At 35.9% G+C, this 27,201-nt stretch overlaps 1 protein-coding gene across 8 annotated transcripts in view; it reads left to right on the top strand.

The window, feature by feature from the left end:
• LOC127833572 (peripheral plasma membrane protein CASK-like) overlaps positions 1-27,201 on the top strand; it is a 184,186-nt gene that overhangs the window by 60,943 nt on the left and 96,042 nt on the right. For all 8 annotated transcript variants that reach the window (XM_052358900.1, XM_052358899.1, XM_052358905.1 and 5 more), the window contains exons 5-6: positions 19,563-19,640; positions 22,155-22,330. In XM_052358900.1, the coding sequence (XP_052214860.1) occupies positions 19,563-19,640; positions 22,155-22,330 (254 nt within the window). The remainder of the gene's footprint in view (positions 1-19,562; positions 19,641-22,154; positions 22,331-27,201) is intronic.

Genomic DNA, 27,201 nt, shown 5'->3' on the forward strand with positions numbered 1-27,201 from the left:
GGAAACTGCTTCTAAGATAATTATGGAATCTGTAAATTGAATCTTCTTGTTCGCTAAATCTTTGCCTGACAATGCCTAGACCATGACAAAATTATTCATAGTTGAAAATGATTCCTTGGTCAGTTCAGATTGTGATCAACAAATTCAATTTGCATTTCCATGTTAAGGTAATTGCTGGCTAATTTGCTGTGATAACATCACCCGGAGATTGGTTTGTTGTCTTTTATTGAAAAATTCATATTTTAAGGAACTGTTTTTGTACTTTTGGCGAGGAAATATTGTAAAATAAATACTCAGATATCAAAGAGGGGAGGGTGTGTGTGAATGATTAATGGCAAATAAGGCAATCACTCCATAAGTCTGGTAAAAAAATATTAAGAAATGGGACATGAACAAAAATAGAAACAGTTCTAAAATCCTTTGTATTTTACCAATTGAGCTCTATATATTAAATACGCACATATCTTTTTCAAAGTGCATTAAGTATACCTGTGTTCAGCTGAGAAGCAAAATAGAAGACACATCCCACAATTAACTTTAGGACATCATGTGCTGTGCACCATAATTGTGTTTAATTTCTGAAAATGGCAAAATTTGTGTTAGTGAAATTCTTAAAATTATTTATCATCAACATTGACCATAATTGCTTGATCAAGTTGTTTCAGTTTACGATGCATTATGGGGGGGGGGTCAATATTCTTTTTGGTAATAATGACATGAAGGCAAAATTGAATGTCGCGATGACTTCATGATGAATGTTATACTTAATTATACAATTAGTCAAGACTTAAATTTAAGCTATTTTTGAAGTAAAGAAGTTTAACTTAACACAGAGTATTGACTGTATTTTAATATCTCAACAGTTGTGAGTGGTTCATTACAACAAATGCCAAAGTGATTGTTTTCCTTTCATCCACTTTTTGTTTGGTCAGGAAAAAGAAGCCAAAGTATTTCCTGTTGTATTTTTATTTGTTAATTAGAGTCTAAACCATTGTTTTTAGCTCTGAAAAACCTCTTAATTTTAAATTTCAAGAAAAAAATCACTTGAATAATTTATGCTGCACACTCTCAACTTCAAAAGGGGCATAACTCTTTATATATTGGTGCTAAGTCTGGACATAGTGTCTTCCCTTGCTAATAATACAATTGTGTATGCCTGAGTTTAACAGTTATAATAAGGCCTGTAATGGAGCAATACAGAAACTTTTTATGTTTTTTTTTAGACATAGTTAAAATTCTGAATACATATGGGCCCTGCTCTGTGAAAGGGGGTTTGATGAGTGTGCGTACAGTGTTGCCCCAGATTAGTCTGTGCTGTCTGCACAGGCTAATCATGGACGACACCTCACTCTTTTGAAATTTTTCGTTTAAAGAAAGTCTCTTCTTAGCTAAAATCCAGTTTAAGTGGAAAGTATGGCCCCTTATTAGCCTGTGCGAACTGCACAGGCTAATCTGGGCCGACACTTTATGCTTATGCATTAAACTCCCTTTTCATTGAGGGCAGCTGATATACAGTAATATGAATCACAGAGGCATAAGCTGTTGTTTTTCTCCTGGTGACTTCTTTTGGCTGTTCTTTTCTCATTGAATTAAAGGGAGTTAATACTGTAAAGCTAACACTTAAAATTGGTAACCCTTCATTTGTGTCCCTTTCAAGTGAAACTGATGGAAAAATGGGTGCTTTCTAGAGAAAAGTGTTATTTAAAACCAACAATGAAAACTCATCAAAGCCATTAGAAGAAGCATGTAGAGTTTAAATTGTGTAAATTAACACACATTAGAAAAGGTAATACTTGCATATAATTGTAATAATTAAAAAAGAGAGAATGTTACTTAAAAATCACCCACAATTTTGTTTTAGGTTTCAATACTGTTTTTATAGCGTGCAATTGATTTGTTATAAACCTCCACGCCATTTTCCTGGGCTTTGATTTCCTTTGGGTCTCCGTAAATTGCTATATTCAACGTGTAAGTGGCTCGAAATGTGATTATGCGTCTCAGTGCAGCTTTTTCTGTACTTTTGTCATTTATTTTTTAGCAGTATTTACACTGGAGCAATGGAAATATCATCCTTGCGGTGATTTTTTTCGTAACACCATCTGAGAGTCTCTTTTTGTCACTTTCAGGTGTTGGTTTTAGTGCAAAGGATATTGAATATTTAATTTTGTAGTGGTTGAAACAGTATGAATTTTATTGTATGGTTTGTCTCATTGACCAGTTTTGGAGTCAAAAGTGTTCCACAACATGGTAGTCGTTGATGAAGATGAAATCGAAGATCATTTTAGGTCACAATATGCCACTATTTACAATATACATATATGATCAGTCCACGTGTCTAGAACATTATTGTTTATACGAGGAATGTCTATAGACAATTTTGAATGGCTAGATTATACTTCTCAATATCCATCCAAAAAACTGTATAAATTGTCAATATAAATCAAATACATTGTTAGTGTTATAGCATGCATTTTGTTGTTGTTGTTGTTTTATCCAGTTGATTGTTTGTTTGATATTATTATATTAATCACCAGCTATCACTTGGTGATTTCTAAAACTGGAAAAATGGACACTTTAATATTTTTATAATTGTTTATCTGCAATACTGCTTTACTGAAAATTTACTGTATATGCATTAATTTTTATGCTTCCCCAAAATTTTTGGGGGAAGCATATTGTCGCCGCTTCATCTGTCCATACATGTGTCCGTCTGTGCACAATTTTTGTCTGGGCTATTGCTCAGCAATAATGACCGGAATTCAATTAAACTTTATGGGAAGCTTCACTACCAAGAAGAGATGTGCATATTATCAGCCGGTTCTGGTCGGATGATTTTTCACAGAGTTATGTCCCTTTGAAATTTTCTATAAACTGTACATATAGTGCAATTCTTGTCCCCCCAAATTATTTTGATTTGATGATTCATATTTATTAACAGCTTTGCAAGATGGATTCCTGTGTTTATTGATTGTTATATCACAAGTCATAAAGTATATAAATATCAGGGATCATATTTTTTTCGGTTTTGTCGGTCCTAGACCGATTGGGGTAATCAAAGACCGATTGAAAATCCCAAACAGTTGGTCCGATTATGTGTGCTAAAATTCCCATGTCATGAAATCAATTACACAGTGCACATGCTAACATACCCTAATTACTAGTATTTCGATTATCTGTAACATTCACTGCAGTCTCTAAACCGGTCAGGACCAGTTTATTGCGTGTCAACCGACTGGTATCAGAGTATGACCCCAAGCAGCGAAAATTTCGCGCGGTTGTGTATTAGTCATGCGTGAATAACCCCGTGTCAATATCAATCGATAATTTCACTGGCCTAGCACACTAATCGGTCAGTAATTTGTACTCTTCCACAATAATATCGTTGACAGTTACTTCGGAGATGAAAACTTCAATGTTCATAATTCTCGTGGAAAGTGTGCATTTCATGCATGATACAGTAAACTCTCATATAAACACAGAAGAAAATCGGATATTCTGCAATAATTCATATTATGTTTTATATTCCATTACATTTTATGACAAATATAAATTATTTATCATCTAACCATTTAGAATAAAAACAAACACATTTGTTTAGGTGTCATGACAAGCAGGGTATTTTATTTCTTGAAACACGCACGGAGTGGGTGTTTGTATCTGACAGGGCTTTCTACACATAAATGCAAGAAACAAATTTTCTGATGATCGTATGTGTTCAATGTGCAACAGATATCGACCCCAATGGCACCGCTCAGTTGAAGTGTCTCGAGACGTCAGTAAACGTTGCGACATCCTTCTCATATATTTAAGAACTTAAACGATACTAAATCCATTCTGTAGAACACGTCGTTATACGTATCATTAAAAATGCACATGCGTTACATGTGAATAATTAAATATTATTAATACCTATCAGACGTCAAGCCTAAGCTCAAAATCATACAACTGCACAATTTAACTACACAATTCAAAATCACAAGCCCAACCAAGGACGCCACGGCCCTAACAACCGCCCGTCCGCCGCCGATGCCCAAAGCGCACCGAGGACGCCCCCTATGCCCATCCACAACGCCTATACGCGAAAAGTACATAAAGTGCAGCATTAGTTTTGATAAAAGCAGCTGCGATAATTACAAGATTTATTCATTACCATTAATTAAGAGAAGTGCACATGACTTCACGTACACCCCAAACAATAATCGGTGGTAACGAACGATTCAGGTGTAACCGCGAGCGGGATACGCAACCCTACTGCTCATTTTTCATTTTTCTTTTAATGGCAGGGGGACGTATGAGGACCCATGGGTCAAGACCGGTGTCTAGGTGCCTTCATCACCTCCTGAAACCTCTAATTTTAGAGAAATCTACAAATAATCAGCTGTTACTATATCGTAACGTTAAGTATTCTTTTTAGAAAACCATGTAAATCTAATGGTAAAATGTCCGGAACAAATGCCCCTTTCTATCTCAAGTCAGTCATCTGTCTGCTCTCATAAAACTCACTGAAACACATAAAACATAATATGAACATCAACACACAAACAGAGCATAACTAAATAAAACAATTTAAATCAAGTCTTCGCTCTTCCCTGCTTGCCTGTCGAATGACTAAACCTACAAATCTGTGCACGAGGAAATCTTGATTTCCGTATCATTGGACATATATCACCTTCAAAAACCTGTATAACCAGTTTATTCATTCACACAACGATAATAAATACATTTATTGTGGGCGGACCTTATACACAGAAAACATGCGCTGTAACTAAATGCCGATACATTTTCCACCAGCGTAATTATCCGGCAATAAATAAATGAAAGTTGCGGATCTGATTGAGCGAACAGCTGAAAGTTATTTTTATTGGCGGAACTTCACAAAAAAAAGTACACAAGAAAAATAATATACATTGTATAAATCTTTAGTAAAAATCGTGTTAGAATCAAAATAATTTGTGTACTTTATTGTTTAATGTTGAATAACTCACGTCCGGAAGTTTAGATGCGTGGTTTCAAATCACTCGTGCTTCGCACTCGTGATTTAATCCCTACGCATCTTAACTATCGGCCGTGGGTTATTTGACAACAAACTATAACGTACAAGAATTATTTCTCAACTATTTGGTTTTGTTGTTGCTAGTATCCAACCTACGCACAGACATTTGTTAGGTTCAGTGCATGAATGTAAGCTAATATCGAGTCGACAACGATTTAAAACATCGGTATAGACTTACACAGATAAATAATATTGACAACGATGAAAAAAGTCAGATACAACAGCACACGAAACAACAATAAATGAGCAAAAAAATCATAAAACCAATTGAGAAAACTCGTATGTTCCGTTTAAAAAAATGCCAAAGGCAATTAAACTTGTACATTTATTATACCTCCTTCATGAATGGAAAAATCAATGGTATATAATTATGTTAACGTAATTTGTCATGATTTCGGGTATAAATTTTGGGACACTTTTTCCCCATTTAAATCCAGACCGATTGATGTTGCGGGAAAATATGATCCCTGATAAATATATATATATATTTATTATATAGCGTCGCGTTCTGCGAAAACTGGGCATAATGCATGTGTGTAAGGTGTCGTCCCAGATTAGCCTGTGCAGTCCGCAAAGACTAATCCGCTTTTATGACCTTTTCCGTTTAAATGAAGTCTCTTCTTAGCAAAAATCCAGATTAGGCAGAAAGTGTAGTCCTTGATTAATCTGCGACGACACTTTATGCTCATGCATTATATATATAAATATTATATGTCTCTTTATTCATGCCATTTTGCTTCCAGAGGCTCACAGTCCTTTCAGTTACAAAATGCTGAAATCACACTGGAAATAACATCCATTACCTGAATCCATTTTTTTGTAATTTAGTGCATATAGATATTGTTTCCAGCTACTTGTCATTATTGTAAAAGTATGTGTATCATCGGTTATTGTCTGTTCAATCCCATCGTTAAGTCAGAAAGCAGTTTCTTAAGGGTCAAATTCCATTTTTTTGTCAACTGCATTGTAATATTATAGGCACAGTGTGAAATCTAACAACTGTTGTCAAGAAGCCACAGCTCAATCATACTGTCATCATGTGACAGAAGTTCTCAGAAGTAATAGCTAGCTTGTGTGTCATCATGTGACAGAAGTTCTCAGAAGTAATAGCTAGCTTGTGTGTCATCATGTAACAGAAGTTCTCAGAAGTAATAGCTAGCTTGTGTGTCATCATGTGACAGAAGTTCTCAGAAGTAATAGCTAGCTTGTGTGTCATCATGTGACAGAAGTTCTCAGAAGTAATAGCTAGCTTGTGTGTCATCATGTGACAGAAGTTCTCAGAAGTAATAGCTAGATTGTGTGTAATCATGTGACAGAAGTTCTCAGAAGTAATAGCTAGCTTGTGTGTCATCATGTGACAGAAGTTCTCAGAAGTAATAGCTAGCTTGTGTGTCATCATGTGACAGAAGTTCTCAGAAGTAATAGCTAGCTTGTGTGTCATCATGTGACAGAAGTTCTCAGAAGTAATAGCTAGCTTGTGTGTCATCATGTTACAGAAGTTCTCAGAAGTAATTGCTAGCTTGTGTGTCATCATGTGACAGAAGTTCTCAGAAGTAATAGCTAGCTTGTGTGTCATCATGTGACAGAAGTTCTCAGAAGTAATAGCTAGCTTGTGTGTCATCATGTGACAGAAGTTCTCAGAAGTAATAGCTAGCTTGTGTGTCATCATGTGACAGAAGTTCTCAGAAGTAATAGCTAGCTTGTGTGTCATCATGTGACAGAAGTTCTCAGAAGTAATAGCTAGCTTGTGTGTCATCATGTGACAGAAATTCTCAGAAGTAATAGCTAGCTTGTGTGTCATCATGTGACAGAAGTTCTCAGAAGTAATAGCTAGCTTGTGTGTCATCATGTGACAGAAATTCTCAGAAGTAATAGCTAGCTTGTGTGTCATCATGTGACAGAAGTTCTCAGAAGTAATAGCTAGCATGTGGCAAGCAAAATAATAGGACGCCTTAAAATTGCTTGGAAGAAATGTACTGTAAGAAAGTACAAACCTTTTATTTAATGTTGTAAATCCTTGTTTACAATTGTAAGTAGCATCACACATAAACCTAGGTTTCCTTAATGGTTTTCTAGGACCATCTTTTGATTTCTTTCCCAGTTTTCTGGGAAAGAGCCTATTAATGTCAACAATTATAGAAATAAAAGTTGACGATAACAAATTGGATTTATGGTATGTAATTTAGTCAGTACTTGTATGTCACACATGAAACTCTCAAGCTTTTGGTGTATTGAAGCCTTTGAACAATCTGTTAATTTTTGCAAAGGATACATACAGAACGTGTTACAAAGCACATAATGTGATCTTAAAATAATGAGAAAAAGACTATTGTTTATAGTAGCATTACACAATTGTTAAACAATACAATTTTCATTTAAAAGACACATTTAAATTTATAAGCATTTTTTTTTCACAAACTTGGTCATTTTTAGGTGCATCTTATGTATGGGATGTTATATAGATGAGAATTTAGGGATGGAAACAGCAACATAACTGATGAGCAATAAAAGCCTGGTCTTTATATATTTCATTAATTCACATAGTAATATCTAACAGATCTTTGGTTGTATCATAGGAAAATGATTTGTTTTAATTTTCATAAATTATAGTAAATATAAAGCAACAGTCTCTTTCAAAGACCATGGAAAAGTGTACTCGTAACATGGTGGAAAACATGATTTTTGCCATAAGCAGACTTGACATTCTATAAATTATACGTTGATGTTTCTTTTGAGATGCCAATGGTCCATTAATGCTTGATAGACTTTTGTCTCATTATCCTCATTAGCTTGCAAAATGTTCCATGTAAATTCTGTAATGATGTATTTAGGCTATGACTCTATGGCTGTAATAAAGTCACTTCTTGTGAAAAACAGTATTAGAAGGTCTAATGTTAAAAAATTAAGCATGAAATTTGATTCCAACTTGTGAAGGCTCATTTTCTACTCTGTCAGCTAGTTTGAACTGGAAGTCTTCTGCTCTGTCAGCCACTTTGAACTGGAAGTCTTCATCTCTGTCAACCAGTTGGAACTGGAAGTCTTCTGCTCTGTCAGCCAGTTTGAACTAGAAGTCTGCTGGTCATTCAGCCAGTTTGAACTGGAAGTATTGTGCTTGTTTAGCCAGTCTGATCTGGAAGTCTCCTGCTCTGTCATCCAGGTTGAACTGGAAGTCTTCTTCTCTGCCATCCAGTTTGAACTAGAAGTCCTCAGCTCTGACAGCAAGTTTGATGGGGAAATATTCTGCTCTTACAGCCAGTTTGAAGGGGAAGTCTTTTGCTCTGTCAACTGGATGTCTTCTGCTCTGTTAGCCAGTTTGATCTGGAAGTCTCCTTCTCTGTGAGCAAGTTTAATCTTGAAGTATTCTTCTCTGTCAGCCAGTTTTCACTGAAATTTGTTTGCTCTGTTTGCCAGTTTGAACTTGAAGTCTTCTGCTCAGTTAGCCAGTGGTTTGATCTGGAAGTCTTCTGTTCTGTCACACAGTTTGATCTGATCTGGAAGTCTCCTGTTATGTCAGCCAGTTTGAACTGGTAATCTTCTGCTCTGTCAGCGTTTTTGAACAGGAAATATTCTGCTCTGTAAGAACGTTGAACTGGAGGTCTTCTGCTCTGTCAGCCAGTTTGAACTGGAAGTATCCTGCTCTGTCAGCTACTGTGAAACCATTATTATTCGTCCGACATTAATTTTCGCCTTTTTCGTCCTTCGACCGATGGACGAATTCAAGATCCGAACGAACAATCATGTCCCATATTTGAAACAAATAAGACTGAATTACCGTAGGCATGAGGCATTTAAATCCAGCGTAATCCACGCATATACACAGGGCTCGACATTAACACTCGCACACTCGCAAAATGCGAGAAAAAAAGATTGCAAGGTAAGTTATAAGCCACAAGTATTTTTTGCAAGTCAAGAAATAGTGAAAAAAAACGAGTTATATTGCTTAATGCGTTCGACGGCGTGAACGCTAAACCGTAGGTCAATTTTTTGAACGTCCGAATACCCATGTGCGGAAGCCTGCACCTTGTTTGTTGACTGGTATACTTATAATACAGATACACAGATGGTATTGATACAAAGAACATGAAACAGTCGACTATTCACACTCAAGTTAAATCCGGTTTTGACACAAAGGGGTGTTCATTATACAGTGTACTGACAACTGACATTTCCTGTAAAACGCGAATGCAATAAGGCTGTATCGAATGCGTCAACTTTGTTTAGGTATAATAGTGTTGATTAGCGCTAATGTTAACAACTTTATTACCCATTGTGTGTATTGTGTTTTTCAGGGCTGTTGCAGATTATACAGCCTACACGCGGCGAATCCGGATTAAAGACAACTATTAAACGCAATTAAAATATGACGATGTGTGATCAACACCTGACTGAAATATATTCTGAGCTTTGTTACAAATTAATAAAGAACATTTTGATTTGTGTTTGGTTTTAACTGCATATACTATTTTTGTACATTTAGCCACATTAACAGTGACATTTCAGACAAATTACTGTACTTAAAATGATCAAATATTTACGATGCAAAACGCTTGAAACTTTAATGAAATATGACCAAAATAATTTGCTTACGCTAATTATAACCCATAATGTTCACACCTTCTCTAATTGGCGCCGATAAAGGTAAGATTGTTATCAGTTTGACCGTGATATTAATGGAAAAAAAGACTAATTGGCAATTGGCTTCGTTGTTTAAAACACTCGTTAACGATTATTCAGTCCCACTTATCCGTTAATCATATCAAAGAACGTGTCAATGACATAAAATAATAAGGGACAGTTACTATCACCTAAAATAACAGACTTGTTAATTGGCATATGCCAAACAAGGCCCACCTCCTGCAAGTGACTACCAAGTGTCACCTCTCTTTCCCCAGCACGATTTTTTCGCAACCGCGTATAACATGTATTACAAACAAATCGGACATTTTTGTTTTTTTTCAAAACCAGAAATGGACGAATTTAAGAGCGGACGAAATAGTCATTTTTATGAAAAGGGCGAAATTTTGTGCCGACGAAAATAAATGGTTTCACAGTATTTTGAACTGGAATCTTCTGCTCTGTCAGTCAGTTTAAACTGTATGTCTTCTGTTCTGCTATCAAATTTGATATGGAACTATCATGCTCTGTAAACCAGTTTAAACAGGAAATCTTCTGCTCTGTCATCCAGCTTGAACTGGAAATCTTTACTCTGTCAGCCAGTTTAAACTGGATGTCTTCCACTCTGCCATCAAGTTTGAACTGGAAGTCTTCTGCTTTGTCAGCAAGTTTTAATTGGAAGTCTTTTGCTCTGTCCAGGGCTTTTTTTCCTTCTTTGGGACCCGCCGAAAAACGGCCCTTTCCCCTAGGATTTTTTTCCCCTCAGCAGGTAAATTTTCCCCCAGATTTCATTTTTTCCCCCTAAAAAAAAAACTAATTTTTTTTTTTTTTTTTTTAATTTAAATACTTAAGTTAACCTGTCCAGTGTCGAAAATAAAACATATTGCATAATTAAATTATCTGTTGCCTTGAATTTGTTTTAAAAACAGCAAAATATGTTAAATTGATTATTTAAGACTTTCCTTATTTTGCCCAAAATCTGGCGTTTTGAGTGATTTTTTCCCCAAGATCCAGCATTTCGCTTGATTTTTTTTCCCCTAAAAGGCCAGGCCCTTTCCCCAAAATCAATAAAAACCCTGCTGTCAGCCAGTTTGAATAGGAAATCTTCTACTCTTTCAGCCATTTTAAATTGAAAGTTTTCTGCTCTGTCAGCCAGTGTTAAGAGGAAATCTTCTGATCTGTCAGCCAGTTTGAACTGGAAGTATTTTTCTGTGTCAGCCTGTTTAAACGGGAAGTCTCCTGCTCTGTCAGCCAGTTTGCACTGGTAAGTATCATGCTTTGTTAGCCAGTTTGAACTGGAAGTTTTCGTCTCTGTCATTCAGTTTGAACTGGAAGTATTCTGATCTGTCAGCTAGTTTACACAGGAAGTTTTCTGCTCTGTCAGCCAGTTTGAACAAGAAATCTATTGCTCTGTCAGCCAATTTAAACTGAAAGACTTCTGTTCTGCCAGTCAGTTGGAACTGAAAGTCTTTGGCTCTTTCAGCCATTTTGAAATGGAAGTCTTCTTCTCTGTCAGCCAGTTTAAACAGGAAATCTTCTACTCTGTCAGCCAGTTTTAACTGGATGTATTCTGCATTGTCAGTCAGTTTGAACTGAAAGTTTGCTGCTCTGTCTTATCAGTTTGAACTGGAAGTCTGCTGCTCTTTCAGCCAGTTTGAACTGGAAGTATCCTGCTCTTTTAGCGAGTTTGAACTGGAAGTATCCTGCTCTTTTAGCGAGTTTGAACTGGAAGTCTTCAGCTCTGACAGCCAGTTTGAACTGGAGGTCTTCTGCTCTGTCAGCCAGTTTTAACTTGGAAGTCTTCTGCTCTTTCAGCCTGTTTGAACTGGAAGTATCATGCTCTTTTAGCGAGTTTGAACTGGAAGTCTTCTGCTCTGTCAGCCAGTTTGAACTTGGAAGTCTTCTGCTCTGTCAGCAAGTTTGAACAACTTAACAAATTGAAAACATGGTGAATTATGTATAGTTCTTCTAGAATTGAACTGTTAATAAGCAATCAGTAGTCACTGTGCATAAATATGATGCTACATTATGAATGAAACAGTATATTTTCCATGAAAGTTTCAAGTGTCAATTCTGCAAGGTTATCAAAAAGTCATGTACATCTTGTCAAATTGTATAATTATTGCATGTGATATGTAATTTAATGCTCCCATGGTAAAGGATGCGTAATATTACATTTTTCAGCTTTCCCCAAGGTTGCGTTTTCATTTATATTTTATAATGACTCAGTGGATGTTGCTTCAACTTTTACAGCTAATGACCTTAATGGGGAAGAACTTTTTGGAGAAACCAATTGCATGTTGAAATCACACTTTAATGTCTGCATGTTTGTAGCAGACTCTCATGGACAACAAAACCTGATATCGACAGCCATTTACAAGATTAAGTCATAAAGAATGTATGGAAAAGTGTCCCTGCAAAGCAGGATTCTCAGTTAAAAAATTGATCTCCTTTATTGGAAATCGGTTTGCCAGGCTTTATCATAAATTTGATTCATTGTTTCAGAGTTCAAAGTAATTGTACGTCTGTTAACTCTGTCAGTGCTGGAACCGAATTTTGAAGGCCTTTGCAAACAGTTTGGATCCAGATGAGATGCCACAGAACGTGGCGTCTTATCAGAATCCAAACTGTTTGCTATTCTGATAGTATTCTTTGAATTTTTTTTAAAGAAAATGGTAATTTTAGAAATTCAGCAGACAACATTTTAGCAGACGACAAATTTCCCAGTGTGCAAAGGGTTAAACAATCTGCGTTATCTGTTGTCCCGTGATATTGTCAAGGGTCTATACATTTGCTTTGGTTAAATTATATCAGAAGTACAACCATATACCCTATGATTTCATTAGAAAAAAAACATCGCTATTCTTGCACCTGAACATACAGTGCTCATAGGGAGCTAATACAGTGATTTATCACATTCCATACTCTGTTTCCCATATAATATAACCATTACACATATTTTTATTTTACACATGTGTAATATACTTTTTAAGCGTTTTTATTGGCTTAGTTTTCATTTATTAACCAATCGCATTTTGTTCTTTTGCTGAAATGACGTTGCAACGTCAAATGACGTCACAAAATGTAAACAAAATTTGTTATTTATCATTATGTTTGCGTAAATATATATTTAACGCGCTCAATTAAAAGGATGTGATAAAAAAGATCTGACACTTGTTGTGACATATCATACCATATTTTATTTAACTCGTCCAGGCAATTTGTTAGTAAGTTCGCCAAAGGCTCGCTTACTTACAAAATTCCTGAACTCGTTTTATAAAATATGGTATGATATGACAACTCGTGCCAGATCCTATATGTCCGTCATCTGTCAGTCTGTGCGTGCGTCTGTGCGTTAACTATCTTCTAATGAATCTCCTATTTAACACATTTATGCCTAGTGGACTCTCCCATCCTTCTAAATTGGATCAATTTATTTCCAAAATTAGGGATGTCTAGTATATTTATTTCTATATTTATAATATTTCTTACAGAAATTCCGTTAAGCAAACAGCGCAGACCCTGATGAGACGCCACTTCATGCGGCGTCTCATCTGTGTCAACACTGTTTGCCAAGGCTTTTTTTCTCGACGCTAGGCATAAATGGGTTTACTACTGGGCAGATTTCAATGAAACTTCACAGGAATATTTCTTAGGAGATTTTCTTTCATGTTGTTCAAATTGTTCTGGTCAGTTGTATACTGAATGATATAAGCATTTGGGTATTGAACAATTTTACAGTCACTTCAAACCTCACAATAAGCTCATAATTAATCACACATACAAATAAACTGAAATAACAACTGCACCAGCACCTTATTAAACAATCCAGTCATTTATTGATGGCAAGGGACCAATTGCAAAAACGTGGGACTCAAACAAATTTCTCTTGACACGGCACACAAGTACATGACAAAGGCAATAACATGAACAGCACTGGGGTCACGGCTTTGGAACAGTCAATGCAAAACCGTGGGATTCTAATGAGCTTGATTCCTCTTATTGGCCTAGAATTATTCAATAAACATCTTACAAAACACACTTTGAGAACATTGTTGGAACATGTTCTGGCGTGACTATTTTTCAATGTTGCTAAAACAATACATTGCTTTGTGAAAGCCAGATTGGCTTATCAGCCATCTTTCTATATTATCCACATTGACTGTGTAATTTCATCAACAAAATATTAATATTAAAAAATGATGAAATAATGAATTGGCTGCTACAAACAGCATGCTACTGAGTCTGTTGATAGAATAATTTATGATGTTTCATGATGTCAATTACTGATGTGGTTCCATGCATGCTTGTTATGTTCACTTTATAAGTCATTTATTTAACCCTTTCCCACTCAGAAGCAAAGTGCAAATGGCTATGTGCAAACAGAATTAAACCAGAACAGCCTGCGAGTAACTCGCAGTCTGTTCAGGTTTTATGCGCTTTGCTAGTCATTGATATTTAAGGGTTGGAAATGAAGCCTTAAAAACTTGAATCTAGTAAGAAAGGTCATTAGTTAAATTTAACTTTCTAAGGGACTACAAATGTGTCAAAATACGTATCTAAGTGGTAACGGGTTAAGTTCACTTTTATAACTCGGGCATTAATTTCATACAGCATTCTGCAGACAAACAGGCCTCTTGGTATCGCTTGTTATATGAACTATGAGAGATCAATGGATTATCCTTGTGCAGTAAAAACACTGCAACTGACTTCATGGAGATTCTTACAGCCTATCAGAAAATTATCTGCCTGTTGAAATATGGACATATACTGAATTATTAAGAACTCAGTCCAGACTTTTTATCTGTTGAAAGGAAAGAATTGAAAATAATGCATGTCAAATGGATAATGCTTGTGTACTGCGTGAAGTAAACCAATACCATGATGACAATTTTTTTTTTTTCATTACATGAATGTTTAATTCTTGGAATCCATATGTGACTTAGTGTTTTTCTTAATTTGTAATACATATGTCACTTGTTCTGTTATGATTATTTGAATTCTTTGATGCCATTTTGCTGGGCGTTATTTGGAAGTTATAATACTTGTGTGAACTGCTCTAGAGAATTACTTGAATAGGTGTGCATGATTGTCAGTGAAGTGATGAACATTGTTTTGTTGTGAAGATAATACATTGAAATGTAACGGTGCTTAACTTTATTGATTTCAAAATACACTGCTTTTATCAGGCATTTTAAAACAATACAGGTGGTACAAATACAACAATGTTGCAAGAATTTTGTGTTTTTGAAGGTCATTTGTGTAACATCTGCTGAAAATATGGAGTAAAACTTTTGAATGTGAACAACTTATTAATGAAATTACATGTGATTAAATATCTTTCATTTGATGCAAGTATTTTTCTTAGAATAGGACTGTTGCATGGTTTTGTTGTAAGTACATAAATTGTATGGCTGTTAGTCGTTCAGATCGGTCAAAGACCATGCATGAGTTTAAATAATGAAGAAGGAAACAATACAAACCAGTGTGTAATGACTATGTGTAATATACATATTAATGGACACAGAGACATGTTCTATTTTATTTAAGTCAAGAACCTCACTTTAAAATCAAGAACATTACATTCAGGACAAAACTTAATTTATTAAATTATAATGAGTGAACAGAAGGAATTTTTAATAAAAAGTACCAACATTGCACATTTTTAGAAGCGTATGATTTCTGTACCAATCAGACACAGTCACATTTAAAGGCTTGTTTAAAATGTGTTTTAAATTTTAAGAACAACTTTAGAAACACTACAGCCATGGAAATTAAACGTAAAAGGTGAAAATCATGTATTGTTGTGTTTTGTTGAATGTTAGATATGTTTATTTAAGAGTTATTATGAAGGTGACCAAATTTGTAAAACATACTTGTACATTTGTACTAATGTCTTTCACTAGAAAATGTCAAATGCAAGTAAATGTATGATTCTATATTAACCCTTATAAACTCAGAGGCAAACTGAAAATGGCTTTGTGACTTTTCATTCAGCATAAAACCAGAACAGCATGTGAGTAACTCGCAGTCTGTTCAGGTTTTATGCTGTTTGCTGCTCATCACTATCTAAGGGTTGGTAAAAGCCTTTAAAAATTGAATCTAGTAAGAAAGGTTTTTAATTAAATTTAACTTTCTGATGGATTACAAATGTGTCAAAATATATATCTAAGTAGTACAGGGTTAATCAATTGATCCATGGATGTATTGATGGATACCCGAGCTAAAACAGATCCTGACCTGTTACCGATAGATACCACAGCTAAAACAGATCCTGACCTGTAATCGATGGAAACCACAGCTAAAACAGATACTGACCTGTTACCGATGGATACCACAGCTAAAACAGATCCTGACCTGTTACCTAACAGCTACTCTGTTCAGTGGAAAATTGATTACCCGGCCTCCCAGGGGGTTGACAAGAGACATTTAATTGAATGGCAGATGTAATGGAGACAATTATTTATGAACATGAAGCTGATATTATTTGTGGTAGGAAATGACCATGTTTTAGTAGTATGTATTGATCCCCATCATATATATGAGACTCGCTCTGTGAAAAAATGTGCGTTAAGTGTCGTCCCAGATAAGCCTGTGCAATATTGCAAGTAATATTGTGCATCATATTCTTTGTTTTATTACACTAATTTAAAGTTTATTGAAAAAAGAAAAATAGTTAAAACACTGTCCTCAACTTGGGGAAAACAAAACAAATTTTGGTCTCAACTGGACAGCTTTTCTCTACCTATTATGTTCCACAGTGCTGATTTCCCCAATGTAAGTTTGAAGCAGTCACTTTCAGGGAATCTTAGACAGTTAGTGTATGCATCCTCTCTACATCCGTCTGATCCAATTTAAGGCAAAGGAAGATAATGGAACTTAAAAGCTCGGGCATTATTTTGTAAACATGTGACGCAGTTGCATCCACCACAGATGCACTAAAAGAATTTGACTTTCAACAGTCCTTTGACTTTAAGTTGGTAAATCTTTGTAGCATATGATTGAGAAGGCTAATGTTTTATTTGTTAAATAACTTTGATGGGGTGTTAAATAAAATATGTTTTTGTCTGTAACATTACAATCCTTTACTAAATAACTTGGACCATTGTGCTGAGAGACGGATAAGTTATGTCTGACAATTTTTCCAAAGACAAGTAAATTCCTTATTAATACAAGTTAATTATCAAATTTTACTTCTAAATTTCTATTATACCCATTTAAAAAAGCAGGAATTTTAATTATACCTATTTAAAAATAAGCAGAAAAACTTTTTTACAAATAAACTTTGTTTATTAAAGGCAAATTTGAGGCACTTTATATAGGGGGCCAGTACCACTGCATTCTATTCCCATTTGAAACATTTTTAGCTTGGCTGTTTTCGGAGAAAACCCGAGGTATTGTCATAGCCAGCTCGTAGTGTAGCGTTCGTCGTGGTGTTGTGTCTTCCGCCGTCCGCGTAGGCTAAAACCTTAACATTTTGTCAAGGTTTTGAACATTGGCTCCAAATCATAGTGCTTCCACCTACAACTTTGAAACTTCATATGTAGTTGCACCTTCACGAGTTCTACACGCCACACACATATTTGGTTCACTTGGTCTAAGGTCAAGGTCATGCACTGTGACCTCTAAAAAAAAAAAATTTGACAAGGTTTCATTTATTCAAAAATGCACCCTCAGCCGAGCGTTGGCACCCGTTATGCGGTGCTCTTGTTTTAATTGAAATTATGCTTTCTGCATAAAACTTCTGGCAAAATCTACCATATCCACTGCAGTACAACAGTTGCAATATGAACTTATTTGATGTCCAGATACAGTCTTGTCAACAGATTGCCTGTGAAATAGAGTCCCAAATGTAATTAAAAACCAGTCCATTTGGAGGACTTATTTTGACACTTTCTGGCATGTAAATCAATAGACTGGGTCCCTCAGGCAAAAGCTCAGTTATGGCATGAAGATTTTTTTTGTTAAGCTTGTAGCCCTGGTATTAATTCAATATTTGAGCTGCACTCTGAGAAATCAAAGTTAAATGCATATGAGTAAAATGTTGTCGAAGATTAGCCTGTGCAGTCTGCACAGTCAAATCAGGGACAACACCTTACACCTACATAGGATTTTTCATTTAAAAGAGACTTAATTATTTGTGCACTGCAGAGGCTAATCTGGTGACAGCACTTTCTGTACATGCATTAAATGAAAATTTGTTATTTAATATTGCATTCATTACTTGAGGAATTATACTGATAGTAAATTTTAATTTCTTCAGGTCTGTCAGTGTGTTTGAGGGACATTACAAAAAAAATGTCCACCAAAAAAATAAGGCTTTCTAAAGAGGGATAATGGGATGTCTATTTCACTAAAAGTTATTCTTTTTGTTTGAAACACATTTTATTATTTTTCTTTTTGAAAGGGCTTACATGTATAGCAAATGGAATGTATACTGTTTGCCTTGATTGAATGTAGTTTTTTGCTCCAAATGCTTTTGGTGTGTAGGTAATGAAGAATTCCTTTTTAAATTTGTTTCTGCCTAGTTGAATATTAATTTTCTGAACTCGTGATCGGACTGGAAATCCCATAAGGTATAATAAACCATCGGACTCCATACTTGGTATAAGTTATTGCACATAAGTTAATGCTGCCAATACAAATTACAAATATTAGCTTGGTCAACATGTGCCTAATGAAAAGTAACGACAAGTATTGACCATGCTTATCCATATCTTGCCTGGGCCTCGTGCTCCAGTCCGTGTCACCTGCCACAGGTTACTCATTGAACTGAGACTTGCTCTGTGATAAAGGGGCTTAATGCATTTTCATTAATGTTGTCCCAGATTAGCCTGTGTTCTGTGTTATCAGCACAGGCTATCTAGGGACAACACTTAACCCTTTTATGGATTTTTTGTTTCAAAAAAGTATATTCTGAAAGAAAATCCAGTTAAGGCGTAAAGTGTTGTCCCTGATTAGCCTGTGTAGATTGCACAGGCTAATCTGTTACAACACTTTACGCACATGCATTAAGCCCTGTTTTCCTTGACCTTCTTTGTTTTTTTTACTTGTTTAGTCCAAGGGCTGACAGATTTGCTTACACTGGATGAGCATGTCACATAAATTATAATATTTACTTAATTTAGGAATGACCTAAGCATCTTTATATATGTACACAGTTCCATTATGTCATTATTTTTTGTGTGACCCCTATTCAACATATGGAGAGTTCTCAGTGGGAAAAAAAGTATAAAATATGGGCCATGTTCTGTGAAAGAGAGGTTCAATGCATGTGTGCAAAGTGTCGTTTTATGCAGATTACCCTGTGCAGTCTGCACAAGCTAATCAGGGACGACACCATTGGATTTTATGATAATTTTCGTTTCAAGAAAGTCTCTTCTTAGCAAAAATCTTGTTTAGGCGGAAAGTGTCATCTCTGATTAGCCTTATCTGGGACGACATTTTACGCACATGCATTAAACCCCCTTTTCACAGAGCAAGGTCCATATATAAATGTTACATGGATACAATAGTGTATTTTTCCCAATTTTAATATGCAAGATAAGGTTCAAATAGCAGGTTCAGTTTAATATAATATTGTCTGTAGTTGGATAATGTTTATAAATTCGGATAAGGTTTCCCTTACAAATTGTCTAAACTCTTTACCACTTATATATACCTTTTTTTTTTCCTTAGAAAGTTACATTTAATTTAAGACCTTTCTTACTAAATTCAAGTTTTAAAGGCTTCATTTCCAATCCTTAGATACTGATGAGCAGCAAACAGCATAAAACTTCAACAGACGGTGAGTTTCTCACAGGCTGTTCTGGTTTTATGCTGTTTTCACATAGCCATTTTCACTTTGCTTCTGAGTGGGAAAGGGTTAAAACGGTTGCTTTGTTTGTCATTTAAGCATGGAAGGTGCAGACCTGTGTTTTGAGATCGTCAAGAGAGCCCTGTCAGGATTCGTATACAGCGAGGCAGTCGCTAGGTAGGCAAGGGCCAGTAACTCCTTCTCAGCTGCTTTAATTTTTAGCTCACCTGAGCACTACGTGCTCATGGTGAGTATTTGTGATCGCCTTTTGTCCGTCGTGTGTCGTCTGGCGTCAAAATTTGCCTTGTTAACACTCTAGAGGCCACATTTATTGTCCAATCTTCATGAAATTTGGTCAGAAGATTGGTCTCAATGATATATCTTGGATGAGTTCGAATATGGTTACGTTTGCTTGAAAAACATGGCTGCCAAGGGGCGGGGCAATTTTTTTTATGGCTGAATATGGCTATAGTAAAATCTTGTTAACACTCTAGAGGCCACATTTATTTTCAAAATTTCATGAAGCTTGGTCAGAGAATTCATCCCAATAATATATTAGACGAGTTCGAAAATGGTGCCGGTTGGTTGAAAAACATGGCCGCCAGGGGGCGGGGCATTTTTCCTTATATGGCTATAGTAAAACCTTGTTGACACTCTAGAGGCCACTTTAATTTTTCGATCTTCATGAAATTTAGTCAGAAGAATGGTCCTAATGATATCTTGGATGAGTTAGAAAATGGTTTCGGTTGCTTTAAAAACATGGCCACCAGGGGGCAGGGCTTTTTTCCTTATATGGCTATAGTAAAATCTTGTTAACACTCTAGAGACCACATTTATTGTCCGATCTTCATGAAACTTGGTCAGAAGATTTATCCCAATAATATATTAGACAACTTCAAAAATGATGCCGGTTGGTTGAAAAACATGGCCGCAAGGGTGCGGGGCATTTTCCTTATATGGCTTTAGTAAAACCTTGTTAACACTCTAGAGGCCACATTTATTTTCTGATCTTCATGAAACTCGGTCAGAAGAATTGTCCCAATGATATCTTGGATGAGTTCGAAAATGGTTTCGGTTGCTTTAAAAACATGGCCACCAGGGGGAGGGGCAATTTTCCTTATATGGCTATATATGACTTTAGTAAAACCTTGTTAACACACTAGAGGCAACATTTATTGTCCAATCTTCATGAAATTTGGTCAGAAGATTGGTGTTAATGATATCTTGGATGAGATTGAAAATGGTAACGTTTGCTTGAAAAACATGGCTGCCAAGGGGCGGGGCATTTTTCCTTATATGGCTATATATGGCTATTGTAAAATCTTGTTAACACTCTAGAGTCCACATTTATTTTCCGATCTTCATGAAAATTGGTCAGAAGATTCATCCCAATAATATCTTGGATGAGTTCAAAATGATGCAGGTTGGTTGAAAAACATGGCCGCCAGGGGGCGGGGCATTTTTCCCTATATGGCTATATTAAAACCTTGTTAACACTGTAGAGGCCACATTAATTTTCCGATCTTCATGAAACTTTGTCAGAAGATTTGTCCCAATGATACCTTGGATGAGTTTGAAAATGGTTTCAGTTGCTTTAAAAACATGGCCACCAGGGGGCCGGGCATTTTCCTAATATGGCTATATATTTCTTAAGTAAAACCTTATTAACACTCTAGAGACCACATTTATTGTCTGATCATCATGAAACTTGATCACAAGATTTGTACCAATTATATCTTGGATGAGTTCAAAAATGGTTCTGGTTGGTGGAAAAACATGGCAACCAAGGGGGCGTGGCATTTTTCCTTATATAGCTATAGTAAAACCTTGTTAACACTCTAGAACCCGTATTTATTGTCCGATCATCATGAAACTTTGTCAGAAGATTTGTCGCAATGATATCTTGGACAAGTTCGAAAATGGTTCCAGTTGCTCGAAAAACATGGCCACTAGGGGCGGGTCATTTTTCCTTATATGAATTCACGAATCTTCATGAAACTTTGTCAGAATATTTGTTAAATGATATCTTGGATGTGTATGAAAATGTTTGTGGTCTGTTGAAAAATGTGGCTGCCAGGGTGTTCACTAGTCATGAAAGTTGGTAAGAACATTTTGTTCTAATGACATCTTGTGCTGCACAGAACAGGTCAGTTCCTTTCCTCTCAGGTGAGCGACTTTGGGCCTTTCAGGCCCTCTTGTTAAATAAACATTGCTGTGAGAAAGTCCAAACATGCTAATCAGGGACAATTACCGCTTTTATGGTATTTTTAGTTGAAATGAAGTCTCTTAAGCAAATATCCAGAATATGCGGAAAGTTTCCTTTCTCATTAGCCTGTGCCGACTGTCCTGGCTAATCTGGGACTACACTTTACGCAAATGCATTAAGCCTCGTTTTCCCAGAAACAGGCTCATGTCAATGTGTTCAAGTGCATTAAAGACTTGCTTAGCCTGTACTTAGTAATACCTTGTTCATTAAATGCAAATTATTTGAAATTGACAAAGAGTGTGATTATGTCTATAAAAAACCCATCTATTATGGCTTCATAAGTTTGACATTTACATGAAAAAAGCGCATATAGCTGCAAGAATTGGAAAATTTCCTTATTAAAAGTCAAAGATGTTAAATGCAAGCCCAGTTTCCCGACTATAGGCTGAATGAATCCTGCAATTTATGTGGGTTTTTTTTCCCAGTCACTACATTCGTCAGATTCTTGAGGCATTACGGTACTGCCACGCCAACGGGATCATTCATCGGGACCTGAAACCACATTGTGTCCTCTTGGCCTCAACTGAAAACTCCGCCCCCGTCAAACTTGGAGGATTTGGGGTTGCGGTACAGCTTCCAGACAATGGGAAAATATCTGGGGGTAAGGTTACAGTGTCTTTGTTTATGTGACTTAATATTAAACTTATATAATGCCAGTCAGAACAAATTAGTTTGTATTCCATTTTGGGGGTATTAAGAGTGAAAGTATTTTATTTTATCCTGGAAGATTAAAAAAATATATCAAGAAGATTTATCATCAATTCCTGCACTGAAATACATTTATTGAAAAAAACAACAACATAAAAATGCATGAGGCATGTTTATATTTGATGTTGTAGGAATTGCATCATTACTGAAAAGGGAGACAATGCCAATTGCAGTTGAAAATATTAATTATTTCCTAGTGATGATGTAATGTAGAATCACACTTTAAATTAACAAATATATATCCTGTTTTTTTTATCTGATAGACAAATCCTAGCCATTTGCAACAATTGTCTCAACGAATAATTTTAATGACTTTATTGTTCTATTATCGTGAATTTGAATGGGGCTTTTTTTATTAGAACAATCTTCAAGAATAACCAAATTGGGAAACAAATTATTTTATTGATTAATATTTATTCTTAATAAAATACACATTAAATAGACACATTATGTCAATCAACTTGGTAGCTTTTGGTTGCTCCCAAGATACAAGAAGATAATTATACCTCCACTACCATTGGTAATGGGGGCTATATAGGAGTCACTTTGTCTGTCGGTCTGTCTGTCCCGAAATTTCATCCAACCTTCACCAAACTTGGTCACAAGTTGTATCTAGATGATGTATAGGTCAAGTTTAAATATGGGTCACGCCGTGTCAAAAACAAGGTCACAGGGTCACTTAGTGTGTTTTAAACCGAAAGTTTGTCTGGACCATAACTATGTAATTTATCGTTAGATTTTTAAATAACTTGGTACATTTGTTCACCATCATGGGACAGTGTGTTGTGTGAAAAAAGAACGTCAACATCTCAAAGGTCAAGGTCACACTTGGAGTTTAAAGGTCAAATGCATGTCCGGGCCATAACTTTGTCATTTATTGTGAGATTTAAAAACCATTTGTCAAATTTGTTCACCATCATTGGACGGTGTGTCGCTCAAAAGAATTTCTTCAATATCTCCAAGGTCAAGGTCACACTTTGAGTTCAAAGAAAGGTAAAACGCATGTCCGGGCCATAACTTTATCATTTATTGTGAGATTTTAAAATCATTTGGAAAATTTGTTCACCATCATTTGACAGTGTGTCGTGTGAAAAAAGAACGTCAACATCTCAAAGGTCAAGGTCACACTTGGAGTTGTCATTTATTGTGAGATTTAAAAATCATTTGGCAAATTTGTTCACCATCATTGGACGGTGTGTCGTGCGAAAGAATTTCTTCAATATCTCCAAGGTCAAGGTCACACTTTGAGTTCAAAGAAAGGTAAAATGCATGTCCGGCCATAACTTTATCATTTATTGTGAGATTTTAAAATCATTTGGAAAATTTGTTCACCACCATAGGACGGTATGTCATGCGAAAGAATTATGTCGATATCTCCAAGGTCAAGGTCACACTTTGAGTTCAAAGATCAAAAATGGTCATAAATGAGCTTGTCCGGGCAATAACTATGTCATTCATTGTGAGATTTTAAAATCATTTGGCACATTTGTTCAGCATCATTGGCCGGTGTGTAGCGCAAAAGAATTACGTTGATATCTCCAAGGTAGAGGTCAAACTTTGAGTTCAAAGGTAAAAAAGGGCCATAAATGAGATTGTTCAGGCCATTACTATGTCAATCATTGTGAGATTTTAAAATCATTTGATACATTTGTTCACCATTATTGGATGGTGTGTCGCCCGAAAGAATTACATTGATATCTCCAAGGTCAAGGTCACACTGTGAGTTCAAAGGTCATAAATGGCCGTAAATGATCTTGTCCGGGCCATAACTATGTCATTCATTGTGAGATTTTAAAATTACTTGGTACATTTGTTCACAATCATTGGACAATGTGTCATGCGGAAGAATTACGTCGATATCATCAAGGTCAAGGTCGCACTTGGAGTACAAAAGTGAAAAATTGCCATAAATGAGCTTGTCCGGGCCATAACTATGTCATTCGTTGTGAGATTTTAAAATGACTCTGTACATTAATTTTGTTCACGTTCATTGGACAGCATGTCATGCAAATGAATTCAAGAGTTCAAAGGTCAAAATGGCCATAAATAATTATGGCCTAATAATTCTTTAAAATCACCATTTAGATTCTCTTGTTTTGTGAAGACAGCTTGCAAAATAGTCTGTTTCAATGCGGCATGTGGGGGTATACGTCACGAACGTGACAATGCTCTAGTTATTTCTAAAAGTGGTTGTTTTTATTACAAAATGGAAAAGAAACAGTTTGTTTGTATGAGTATATATATGGATAAGAGGATGATGCACGCCAAATGGCATTTTACACCATCTGTTAATAACAGAGTTATGGCCCTTTGTATCTTGAAAAAATGATTTTATGAGTGTTTAATATAACACTTTAATGTCCAGAAGCATATTCGCGGGGGATATCAATTCAACGAATTTGCTTGTTCACTTTTAATATATTAGTACTAAATGTATGGTGTATTTGCAGTGTTATAATCAGTTATGACCATAAGATGTTCTGCTGTTTTATAATCTCTGTCTGAGCAGGTTGTGACATTACACAAAATCACAGAATACCCGTGCCATTTATTATGCTCCCCAAAAATTTATTTTTGGGGGAGCATATAGTCGCCGCTTCATCTGTCTGTGTGTGCATCTGTCTGTCTGTCCGTCCGTGCACAATTTTTGTCCGGGCTATTTCTCAGCAACTAATGATCGGAATTCAATGAAACTTTATGGAAAGCTTCACTATCAAGAGGAGATGTGCATATTATCAGCGGGTTCTGGTCGGATGTTTTTTCACAGAGTTATGGCCCTTTGAAATTTTCTATTAAAAAATTATTGTCCCCCCAACTACTGTGCCCTCAAGACATTTCCTTTCACCTGAATATATAGTACAATATTGTGTAAAAAAAAAACTTTGGGGAGCATAACCCGTCTCCGATGGTTTCTTGTTAATGAGGGTATGATAAGGAATGGTTTGATAACAAGTTTCAAAGGGTTATAATTATCAACGTTTAACATGTATGTGTCTAATAATCTATGCAAGTGCAAGTCTAAATTATATTAGTCTTTTTATACATTTATTAGTTTTATTTATATATAACATTTTAAATGTCTAATATCTATGTGTTAAAGTAGATTCTTCTAGACTTATAGCTTATTTTATTTATTTAAGTCTATATTGATAAGTCTTAATTATATATTTGAAAATGGCAGAACATTTTTGGTCAGCTAGGCATCAGCTTGCTTTTGGTCCCCTACCGGTGTCACAGAAGGGGACTTATGGTTTGCGCTCTGTGTGTCTGTCGGTCTGTCGGTCTGTGAGTCTGTCACACTTTTCTGGATCCTGGGATAACTTTAAAAGTTCTTAATATTTTTTCATGAAACTTTAAACATGGATAGATGGCAATATGGACATTATGCACGTCAATTCATTTTGTTCCTACGTCAAAATTTCTGGTTGCTATGGCAACAAATATAACAAAATAATTATTTTTTATATATTTCTGACAATGGTGGAGCCGGTAGGGGACATAATTATATTGCTTGGCAATTATAAAGTCTTGTTATTGTTATTCTTGATTCTTCGTTTATTAGGTTGGTTGGTGGGACAGTTTTACCTGACTAGACTATGAGGAATACCACCTTTGTTTAAATAATTTGCCAGCTGTGATTATTTGTATTACTCAAGGGTGGCAACATTTTGTATTGCTCTCTTTACCATTTTGATCTTATGTTGTTTACAATACACTATAAATTTGATTGCGACCCTTTGTTAAATTGATTAAGAATTAATCAATTAAACATGCATGCCTACTTTGGATGTTAAGCTCAAAATGAATAAAATCGATCTTCCAATGAGATTTTATTGTCACAATGTTTTGCTATGCTGTATGCTGGGACAGACGTCTCGTACAAACTGCTACCTTTTTCAGTGTGTCTAACAGGCTAAGACAGTGCTTGTATTAACTCTTTCAGTGCTGAAACCGAATTTTGAAGGCTTTTGCAAACAGTTTGGATCCAGATGAGACGCCACAAAACATGGCGTCTCATCAGGATCCAAACTGTTTGCTATTCTGATAGCATGCTTTGAAAAAAAATCGAAGAAAATGCTAATTTTAGAAATTCAGCAGACGACATTTAGCAGACGTCAAATTTCCCAGCATGCAAATGGTTAATTCTATACTATATGTACAATTGATTTGGCCATGACTGGAATGGAGGCTACTCTACAAATCTAAATACATGACTTTTTGTTTATGCAGACCATGCTGGTCTCTTAAAAAACGTTGAGGTTGTGTAAGTGTTCTTTAAGGCACATCCGTCCAACAATCAACTACAACCTTTCTTAATGACTAAAAAAACACTGTCAATCAAATCTCATTTGAAGGTCAATCAATGCAAGTACACTATGTCTTGCGCAATTTCTGCCATCACCTCACTCCCACCGTGGACAATTTTTTGTGAGCCTGGAAAATCACCGCGATCGGAAGGTGTTTTTAACCAGGTTTTTTCACCAGGTTTTCCGAAGGAAAAAACTGGTTATTAGATTGGCGAATGCGGGCAGGCTGGCTGGCTGGCTGGCTGGCGGGCTGGCGGGCGGGCGGAACAAGCTTGTCCGGGCCATAACTTTGTCGTTCATTGTCAGATTTTAAAATAATTTGGCACATTTGTTCACCATCATTGGACGGTGTGTTGCGCGAAATAATTACGTCGATATCTCCAAGGTCAAGGTCACACTTTGAGTTCAAAGGTCAAAAATGGCCATAAATGAGCTTGTCCTGGCCATAACTATGTCA

The sequence above is a fragment of the Dreissena polymorpha genome, chromosome 6, assembly GCF_020536995.1.
Source record: "Dreissena polymorpha isolate Duluth1 chromosome 6, UMN_Dpol_1.0, whole genome shotgun sequence".
In the NCBI taxonomy this organism is placed as follows: domain Eukaryota; kingdom Metazoa; phylum Mollusca; class Bivalvia; order Myida; family Dreissenidae; genus Dreissena; species Dreissena polymorpha.